The 10,781-nt window shown below is 47.3% G+C and overlaps 1 protein-coding gene across 5 annotated transcripts in view; it reads left to right on the plus strand.

Annotated features, from left to right (window-relative positions):
• RIPOR2 (RHO family interacting cell polarization regulator 2) overlaps nt 1–8,126 on the plus strand; it is a 232,636-nt gene extending 224,510 nt beyond the window's left edge. For 2 of the 5 annotated variants that reach the window (XM_040460448.1, XM_040460450.1), the window contains 2 exons: nt 1,129–1,219; nt 6,369–8,126. In XM_040460448.1, the coding sequence (XP_040316382.1) occupies nt 1,129–1,219; nt 6,369–6,469 (192 nt within the window). In that variant the 3' untranslated portion in view covers nt 6,470–8,126. Of the gene's footprint in view, nt 1–1,128; nt 1,220–3,426; nt 3,824–6,368 lie in introns of those variants that run through there. The other 3 variants (XM_040460447.1, XM_040460451.1, XM_040460449.1) reach the window with 2 other exon arrangements.
• Nucleotides 8,127–10,781: the final 2,655 nt, after the last annotated feature.

The raw sequence follows: 10,781 nt of genomic DNA on the forward strand, positions 1-10,781 counted from the left end.
GGAGCCGCCTTCCCGCCGGCCTCTGCCCCCGCGGAGTCCACGCCTTCCGTGCGCGCTTTCTGCTGCAGTGAGGCTGCTCTCACTATAGCACGAGTCCCGGGCCCCGGGTAGCTCTGTGGGTCAAGGGTGAGACTCGAGATCGCAGCTACGGTCGTGATCTCAGGGTTCGTGAGTTCAAGCCCCACATGGGGCTCTGCGCTGACGGCGCGGAGCCCGCTTGGGATTCTCGCGCTCTCCCTCTCTGCCCCTCCCCTGCTCGCTCTCTAGCTCTCTCAAAATCAATAAGTAAAAGCAAAACAAAACACCCCACAAATCCCGCTTCTAAAGCTCTTATGTGGTTCTCCAGGATGCTAAGGATGAAGTTCAAAGCACTTAATGTGGCTTGTAAGGCCCCTCCTTGATTGGGGTCCTGGTAGGAGGTGCTCCCCTCGCCTGGAATGCATTTCCTGCCCCACACCGCCCAACACATGCACACGTGCGCACACACACACACACACACACACACACCTACCACTTACCCGAATGTGGCTAATTGCCCTAAGACACCGCTTCCTCTGTGAAGATTCTCCAGGTCAGACCAGATGACGTTTCCCAGCTCTGTTCTGCCCGAGCACCGTGTCCCCGCCTGTCATTGTCCCACCGTCTGTCTTTCCGCTGGACCGGAAACCCTGGGGGGTCAGGACCGAGCCCCGCTCGCTGCCTGGCCGACTGCCCGGTCCCTGGGGCGCTGATACGTGTGGGATGGACAGACACGAGGGTTCCGACCACCTGCTCTGGCTGTCCTCCCGTTGGGCACACAAGCCAAACACAGAGTCCTTAGCTGAGCACTGGGTTGGAACCCGTGAGGCGCGTGGGAAAGAGCTCGGAGAAGGGGATCCTGTTCTGGAAGGACAGGCTGGCCACTCCCCTTCCAAACGCGCGTTGTTGGAGCTCCTGCAGGTGCGCGGCCCAGGCGCCATCCCGGGAGACGAATCCCGTGCATCTTGGAGGGACGGCGCGGAATGTGTTCCTTTAAAAGAGCGCCTCAGGAGCCGGACGCTCAGCGGGCCCGGGGAACCCTGCGCAAGACAGTACCGCCCCTGTGGCCCCGCCGTGGGTGTCGCAGCACTAACGGCTCTCTCCTCGCAGGCCACCGAAAGCATTAAGATGCTGGTGACTTTGTGTCAGTGCGACACGGAGGAAATCAGAAACGTGGCCTCGGAGACCCTCTTGTCTCTCGGTGAGTTTCGCTTACACAGTTGTTTCCTTCTGGTGCTCTCCAAGGGAGCTGGGCCCAGACGGTTCGTGGGCGCCGCGGGAGCGCCTTCCCCCGGGGGGCGCTGCTCACACTCATGCTCACACATGGGACGTCACACACCTGGGACATCACACTCGCACAGGGGACATCACACGCGTGCTCGCATGGCATACGTCACTCACACTTACACAGGGGAGGTCACACTCACACAAGGTACATCGCACACTCGCACAGGGCACGTTACACACACACACACTATGAGGAACTGGTGGCTTCCCATCTCCCTCCAATGCCCGGTTCTCACCGCCTGGAGCTGGGGGAGTGCTGCTCTCGGGAGCCCCGCCAGGCTGATCAGCCTGTGCTGTTTGGAGGCCAGGACGTAGACTCGAACCTAAAGCAGAGGCAGTAGTCAGGGATCCAGGGGGGCTGGCGAGCTTGGGCTGGGACTCCAGGGGCCGCGGTTGGCTGAGGCGGCAGGCACGGCGGGCACACTAGTCCCCTCCTCACCCTGCCTCGCAGGTTAGCCTCTGGTTGCCCCGCTGACCTGTGCCCAGCTGAGTCCTGACACCGGAGAAAAGAAGTGTGGTTCTTGAATGCTGGAATAGCCAGATAAACCCCCCTCCCCACTTCACCTTGTAAAGGCACCTGCCTACCAGGTTTCACACCTTTGTTCTTTCGGGGGAGTGCAGGGGGCAGAGAGAGGCTGTTCTGACCTGCATAAAAGATAGAGACAGTTGTAATTTTACTACTGCAACCGCTCTTAATGTGCAAAAACTATGCTTCTAAAAGTCCTCAAATATAATCCGGCTAATAATACTAGTTGGAAAGAAGCCACCCTGGTTAGGCTATAGTTGCTTAATAACGTAAGGCAGAATCTCGTGGCATTTATAATCACCGTGCAAATCACATTCGTTGTTGTAGGTGTTCTTTCTTACAGTTACTGGTTTAATGACACTTCCTTCTGCTAACGAATACATCATTTGATCCACAGAAATCCAAGCCAGCACATGTTTGTTTAAAGGATAAAACAGTTATTCCTTGAGTCACCTGGGTGGCTCAGTCAGTTAAGCATCCCACTTCAGCTCAGGTCATGATCTCAGGTTCTTGAGTTCGAGCCCCACATGGGGCTCTGTGCTGACAGCTCAGAGCCTGGAGCCTGTTTCGGATTCTGTGTCTCCTCTTCTCTCTGCCCCTCCCCTGCTCATGCTCTGTCTCTCTCTGTCTCTTAATAATAAACGTTAACAAAATTTTAAAACAAATTTGGGTAAGGGGCGCCTGGTGCTGAGGGCGCCTCAGCTGGCTGAGTGTCCGACTTTGGCTCAGGTCATGATCTCGCGGTTCGTGGGTTTGAGCCCCACATCAGGCTCAGTGCTGACAGCTCAGAGCCTGGAGCCTGCTTCGGATTCTGTGTCTCCCTCTCTCTCTCTGCCCCTCCCCTCCCCTTTTCTCTCTCTCAAAAATAAAATTAACATTAAAAAAATTTAAAAAAACAGTGATTCCTTACGGCTGCTTTAGGCATACAACTTTAATTCCCTAAACACATGCCCAGGGTATTATTAGTTTGAACCTCTTTTATCCCATCGTGTTCTGGGCTAACACTGAAGACAAGCCAAGTGTTTGCACAACTCAGCGACGCTTCCTTATCCAGTGTGACCCAGAGAAGCCTGTCCCCGCCAGATGTGCCCCAGGAGTCACTTCAGCGGCACAAACAGCATCTCCAGGAGCGATGGTCACACCTGCTTCACCTGCGGGGCTCCCCCCGGTCCCCATGCCCCCCTCACACCACCAGCTCATGTTCCCAACACTAGTTGCACATTGGAATCACTAAGGAGGCTCTCAAATACACTCATGCCCGGGGTTCTACTCCCGAAGGTTGATTTCAGTGGGCTGGGGTATGCCTGGGTGCTGGGACGGTTCAAAGCCCCCCAGGTGATTCTAAGATGTAACCGATGCTCGAACCCGATGTTATGAATCTCCTTTGACCTTAATACACAAACACTGGTGTGTTTTTAACTCACCCAGATGACCGAGTTGGTAATTGTGTCTGGTAGGTCCCCCTGTGATTTGGGGGCCGGTCTCTTTGTCCTAGACGGCTGCTGTGGAATTAGTGGCTTCTGTAAGTGAGGAACTGAAGGTTAACTGTATTTAATTTTGAGTCATTACCGTTTACATGTAAATTGCCACCTGAGGCCGCTGCCCCACTGCTGTCTGCGTAGCTGTGGCCACCTACCCGTCCGGCTGGGCCTCAGACCTGTTGAAAGCACACTGCCCCGTGTGCCAAAGCTCAGGCCCTTTCTCCTCCAACACCTGCCTGCTTCCCAGGGCTGTTGAAAGACCAGAGGAGGGGCCAATGCAGATCAACGCCCACGGAAAACAACGTTAGAGTAAGAGGCCCCGGCATCCCAGCTCTGGTTGTGTCTCTGCAGTGATGCGGGGTTACACCCGTAGAGGATTCGCTCTGTGCCGGGCACTGTTTTGAGGGACCTGCATGAGTTAGCGCATTTTATCTTCTGAAGGACTGCACGAGGGAGAAGGGCAGTTAGTCCCATTTTGCAGAAGGGCCCATTGAGGCATAACTCACTTATGGGCACCCACACTCTGCGGGACTCTGGGGAAGGACTGCACACCTCTAAATTGGGATATAGCCATGCACATGCTAGGAACGGGCCGGGTATTCACTGGGTTCTAAATAGCGTTAGTTACCCAAGCCATTCAGGCTGTGTGCCATGGTATGAATGTGCCTAATTCTGTCTCTCTCTACCAACCCCCCCCCCCGCCCCGCCCCGCTGTCATCACCTGGAAAGGTGCTGTGTTTAATGTTTTATATGTCAGGGGTTTGTGCAAATATTTTGTCTCAAAAAAGGATTCCACTCCAAAGTAATAAAAAAGTAAAAATTACTGAATTAGGGGAAAAAAAGAGCATTTGCCTCAGAAAAGTCAACAAGGCATGACAAAACAATCTACAGAAATCTCTAAAATGTGGCGGCCTTTGTCTAGAGAGGTTCGCTAAGTTCTTATAAGTGCGGGTGACTCTCTCCTTTGATATGTGATGTATCACCGAAAAAATTAAATCTACCCCTCTAAAAGACAAACTTTAGTTGATTGAGAGGCTTCTGTTTCCAGAGACTACGATATATTATAAAATCCACCATTACACTGCTTTTCAAAAACTCACTGACCTCAATGTATTTCTAGCGTTTCACGAATCTTTTTTTACTTTTTTTGTTAATGAACTTCTTTTTTATCTTTAATGTTTATTATTTTTGAGAGAGAGACAGAATGTGAGCTGGGGAGGGGCAGAGAGAGGGAGACGCAGAATCCGAAGCAGGCTCCAGGCTCTGAGCTGGCAGCACAGAGCCCAACACGGGGCTTGAACCCATGAACTGTGAGATCATGCCCTGAGCCCAAGTGGGAAGCTTAACCGACTGAGCCACCCAGGTGTCCCTCTTAATGAACTTCTGACTGAGCACAACTCATTATTCCCAGCTTTGTCTCTCTTGTATTAAATACGTGAAAACCTGCTTCTTTTTTTTTTTTTTAATTTTTTTTTCAACGTTTATTTATTTTTGGGACAGAGAGAGACAGAGCATGAGCAGGGGAGGGGCAGAGAGAGAGGGAGACACAGAATCGGAAACAGGCTCCAGGCTCTGAGCCATCAGCCCAGAGCCCGACGCGGGGCTCGAACTCACGGACCGCGAGATCGTGACCTGGCTGAAGTCGGACACTTAACCGACTGCGCCACCCAGGCGCCCCAAAACCTGCTTCTTATCACTACTTCTCTGTGATTGTTTTCCCTGTTTCCTAATCATTGTTTTAAATAGGAAAAAAATAGAATGGAATGTTCAGGTAACTTGCAAATACCTGTTGGCTGTTCGAGATGGTTCTACTGGCAGACGTGACCTAGTTACTAGCTGGTAGATGGCATCACCACATGTGTCCAAGGCCAAGGGTAATTTTTTTTAGCTAAAGTTTTCTAGTAGCTAAAGTGTAGCTAAATTTGGCTTTTATAAAAGACCCTTTGGATATGTCAATATATAACGTAAAAAAGTAAAAGCTATATCAAAGTTCAATGCCTTGAAGTCAAGGACCAGCCATTCTGAAATCTCTAAGACACTTATAATCCATATGGTTTCTCAGGAAGAAATCTATGTGTGAAATTATTGCCATTAAATGCCCCTAGGAGTTCAACTGTTCCACACGCTGACGTTATTTTAGTCTCTGGCATTAACTCAAAAGTACTTGGTTGTTCTACAAAGGAAAAAAGAGACAAACCAAAAAGCCAACTCTTAACTACAGTTAACACACTGATGGTTACCAGAGGGGAGGTGGAAGGGGGATGGGTGAAATAGGTGAGGGAGATTAAGAGCACACTTATCTTGATGAGCACTGGGTAATGTATAGAATTGTTGCATCATTGTATTGTACACCCGAAACTGAAACATAGAACACTGTAGGTTCACTACACTGGAATTCTTTTCTTTAATCTTTATTTATTTTTGAGAGAGAGACAGAGCACGAGCGGGGAAGGGGCAGAGAGAGGGAGACACAGAATCCGAAGCAGGCCCCAGGCTCCGAGCTGTCAGCACAGAGCCCGACGCGGGGCTCGAACCCATGAACTGTGAGATCATGACCTGAGCCGAAGTGGGACGCCCGACCCACTGAGCCACCCAGGCGCCCCTGGAATTTTTTTTTCTTTTTTTGAGTATAAAAAAAAAGTTCTTGGCTCTTCTATTTTTTTTTTTTTCCAACGTTTTTTATTTATTTTTGGGACAGAGAGAGACAGAGCATGAATGGGGGAGGGGCAGAGAGAGAGGGAGGCACAGAATCGGAAACAGGCTCCAGGCTCCGAGCCATCAGCCCAGAGCCCGACGCGGGGCTTGAACTCACGGACCGTGAGATCGTGACCTGGCTGAAGTCGGACGCTTAACCGACTGCGCCACCCAGGCGCCCCGGCTCTTCTAAACAGTACCAGGAAACAACATAATTAAGAGTTACAGAAGATGACTTTCCTTACTAAAGTTAACATTAGCAGATATAGCAATCCATTCCCAAACAACTGGTTTCAATTCGTTACCCTGAGTGATGAATAAGAAGGTTAAACTGGTGTTTATTTTTGATGTTCTGCGCGCAGGAGAAGATGGGCGGCTGGCGTACGAACAGCTGGACAAATTTCCTCGAGACCGTGTTAACGCCGGAGGGCGTCATGGGGCTGAAGTTGCCACGGCCTTTTAATGAGCTCTGCCCAACAGCCATCTTAATAAAATGGCCCTGTTCATCAAGATGGTGCTGGGATTTAGCGGGCGTGTTTAAACCTTGAAGAGTTCTGCTGAGGTTGTCTGGAAATTTAACACGTCATAGATAGAAGTCAAAGTCGAGCGTCATAGTACCTATCTACTTTTCCTTTGGCCGATAGAATAGGGCCAATATGACTCCGTAGATGACGGTGTCGATTGCGTCTGACGATACTTGGTAGAAGCGTCCATCTTATCTCGTATGTATGGAATTTTAAAACAGCCATCTTTGTACTTTTTTGGAAGTTCTTCTCTAAGCCTAAAATCGTCACATGATACTTTGATGACTATCACACGCCTTGCGGTGTCTCCCCGTCGTGTCCTGAGGGTTGAGGGGCCCCACCAGCTACCTAATTTTACCTTAAATGCAAAGCACAAAAAAGAATTTCTTCGAATAACAGTTTGCCCGCGGAACTCGGTAAAATGACACATTGTAAGAGTTTAAATTTTTTTTTAACTTCATTTTTTTTCCAAGCCTCCATTACTTCTTTTGTTTCTTTTCTCCATCCTGACCATTCCCAAAGCATGTTTCCGTGATGGATAAAAGACAGGTTGATGTCTAAGATGATACCCGTACTCCTTAAAAAAAGACATTTGAAGTTGAAGCTTTTTTGAACACGAGCCATTTTTTTTTTTATGATACTTTTACAACAGAGGTATTTTGCTGCTAAGACAAATCAAAACAAAAACTCATGGAATCAGAAAGCTGTGATGCTCTTTGGGGTCGTAGAACTGGGCACTTAGAGGAATCTTAATGGGGCGGGAGCAGAAGGAGATTCACAAGTGGTCCTTGCTTCTACAGGAATTACCATGAGATTAGGAGGAAGAATGTGCCGAGGGAGGAGGCACAAGAGACAGTTACTGCCCCAGAGAAATCACTTGTCACTGGGTGGGATCTCTTGGCCAAATAGTTAAAACAGCAGCTCCCCTTACTGTTTCTGTATCAGGGGAGCAATTCCACTAAATAAAGTACAAGACCACTAGATAGCTCGTACTAACTTTCCTTCCTCTTAAGAGTATACACGGTGGGATATGCCAAGATATCAAAATAAAATGTGTGAGTGTGATTTCAACCGTGGAATATCAACTGTATTCTGGATGTGTTCGTATCAAATATTTAGGTGTCGTTTTAAATATTTACATTTTAGCAAGACCTTTAAGAACAACTCTTAATCCATTTTAAAGTAAGAATTGTTTGCCAGACTTCCTGGCGAATAGTTCTTTCAACTGTGAAGTTATAATGTGTATATATATTTGTATATTTATAAATATTATATATATGCATATATCCTTCATTTTAAAGGTACATTGTACAGTCTGTAGTTTAGCATGTATAGTCTGTAGCCTATAGTCTCTGTTAGATGGTTGATTCTTTTTGTAGAAAGTCAAATCACAAATGTTACAGAGTTTTTTGTTAGCTTTGTTTTTGTTTTCTAATTTTTTGAATATTGCATGAGTAATTAATTACGTACTTTTGTATTCATTTCTGCATTTTATTTTCACTCAGAGGGGGTGCCTTTAGTCTCGTGGCATTTGTATCCATCACTCTTTCAATCATGTAAGTTAAAATAAAAATTATTTTTGAATTGTTAGTCTTATGCACAGAGTCTGCTCTGTTTTTCACATGCCCTTCTTAAGCTGGCGTTTCTACAGCACAGGGTGCCTCATTTCGCAACTTGAATTTCTCATCTTGAAATTCCTTCACTTGTAAATGAAGCTAATAATGTTTACCTCTCAATTTGTTGTAAAGCTAATTGGAGAAAAAGAGCTGTGTTTCAGAACTGTGGTATCCGTGAGCAGAGACCACAAGCCCCTTGAGGATGCTAAGAGCCTTCATTTGTGTGTTCCCAGCCCACACCCCACCCGTGTCATCACAGAGGAGACCCCAGCATTCAGCTGGGAGAGTATTCACCCACTGACGCTATTAAATACCAGTGATTCCTTTAACTGAGTCAGCAGGAAAAATTTTCTCCTACAAGGAAGGTTTATTGCTATACTGTTTAACTGAATTGTCTTCCTTAACTTTACAAGATGGTAAAGGAAAACCGTAAACCCCAACTCGGCAGAAAACACCAGCCCTTCTTACTATATTCGAAAAGCAAATTAGTCAAAGAGAAATATTTTTATCCCTGAAATTTTCCTGGAGATAATATCTCTTATTAATATTCTCTTGATTTTGAGAAATTCTAAGTATGCTTTGTGTGAGAAACAAATTGTTTGCTACAAACCTGATCTCTACTTCTCATTTATTCAACAAGTTTTGTTTGTTTATTTGCATACTTACTATGAATAAGGTATATACTGGGGACTGTTCTTTTTTTTTTTTTTTAATTGTTTTAATGTTTATTTATTTTTGAGCAAGAGAGAGAGAGAGACAGAGCACGAGTCGGGGAGGGGTAGAGAGAGAGGGAGACACAGAATTTGAATCAGGGTCCAGGCTCTGAGCTGTCGGCACAGAGCCCAACGCGGGGCTTCAACCCGTGAATGGTGAGACCATGACCTGAGCCGAAGTCAGCCATTTAACCCACTGAGCCACCCAGGCGCCCCCTGGGGACCGTTCTTGACACTGCAGATACAGCAGTGAAGAGAAAACAACAAAAAAAATCTCTGCCCTCACAGGGCTCATATTCTGGTGAGGGAAAGACAGGGAAGGCGATCATAATTGCACAAGGTGGGGGAAGGGAGAAGTGACATGGCAAAGGTCACAAGTTTGAAGAGGGTGTTCGAGGAAGGCCTAATAGAAAATTACATTTGAGCAACGACCTGAGGAACTGAGGGGTGAACCACGTGAATATCCCCAGGCAGAAGAGGTGACAATAAGTACAATGGCCTTGAAGAGGAGCCAGGCTTGGGGTTTTAGATTTTACTAGCAGACACAATTTATTTTTAATTTTTTTTCTAATAGATTTTAAAAAGTAAAAATAATAGGGGAAGTTAACTTTAATAATACATTTTGGGGGAGGTCTAGGTGACTCCGTTGGTTAAGCAACCAATTCTTGATTTCGGCTCAGGTCAGGATCTCACGGTTGGTGAGTTTGAGCCCCTGCACTGGGCTCCACACCGATGATGCAGTCTGCTTGAGATTCTCTCTCTCTCTCCCTTTCTCTCTGCCCCTTCCCCTATGACATCATGACCTGAGCCAAAATCAAGAGTTGGACACTTAACTGACTGAGCCACCCAGGCACCTTCATTCTTTTTTTTCCCCTCATACTAAGTCTTCGAAATCCAGTATGTAGTTTATACTTACAGCACAGCTCAATTCAGATTAGTCACATTCACGTGCTCCAAAGCTACATGTGGCTGCCGTGCTGGCCAACACATGTCCATGATTCCCAGTTGTCCCACTAATAATCCTGTATAGCCTTCACATGCATATGCACGTGCTCGCATACCCACATGCACAGGTGCTCACATACACGCATGCACACGCGTATGGATACAGGGTTCCAACCATGGATTACATGTTTAGTTGTCATGTCTCTTTAAGGCTCTTCTCACTTACAACAGTAGCCACTCCCCCTTTCCTTGAGCTTCCGTATCTTGATATATTTGAAGAGTACAGGCAGGTACACTTTGTAGAAGGCAAGAGAAGAACTGTAGCGCAGTCTCCTTGAGTGGGACAAGTCATGAAATGTACTGTAGGAATGGAGAGGGACCCGCCGTCCAAATTTCTACGTTGACAGTAGAGCCTTGTTGGTAAGTTGGAAATGAGATGCGAGACCAATAAAAGCCAAGGATAAATCCAAAAATTTCAACCTGAACTGCTGGAAGGATCGGGGTGCCCTCTTCCGAGACAGAGAACCTAAGCAGCAGCTGGCTTAGAGAGGAAATGCACGAATTCTGATTTGGACATGTTATATTTGAGAAGCCACGTAGACATCCAAATGGATGGCTGTCAAGTTGGTGACTGAATGTGTTTGGAGTCCAGGTGAGAAATCTAGTTAAGAATACAAAACTGGGGAGGGGGGCGCCTGGCTGCCTCAGTTGGTGGGAGCGTGTGACTCTTAATCTCAGGGCTGTGAGTTCAAGCCCCATGTTGGGTGTAGAGATTACTCAAAAAATAAAATGTTAAATATGAGACGCCTGGGTGACTCAGTCGGTTGAGCATCTGACTCTTGATCTCGGCTCAGGTCATGATCTCATGTTCATGAGTTTGAGCCCCACCTCGGGCTCTGAGCTGACAGCATGGAGCCTGCTTGGAATTCACTCTCCCTCTCTCACTGCCCCTACCCTATTCATTCTCTCTCTCTTTC

This window comes from Herpailurus yagouaroundi, unplaced genomic scaffold (assembly GCF_014898765.1).
Source record: "Herpailurus yagouaroundi ecotype Mexico unplaced genomic scaffold, PumYag 250, whole genome shotgun sequence".
Classification (NCBI taxonomy): domain Eukaryota; kingdom Metazoa; phylum Chordata; class Mammalia; order Carnivora; family Felidae; genus Herpailurus; species Herpailurus yagouaroundi.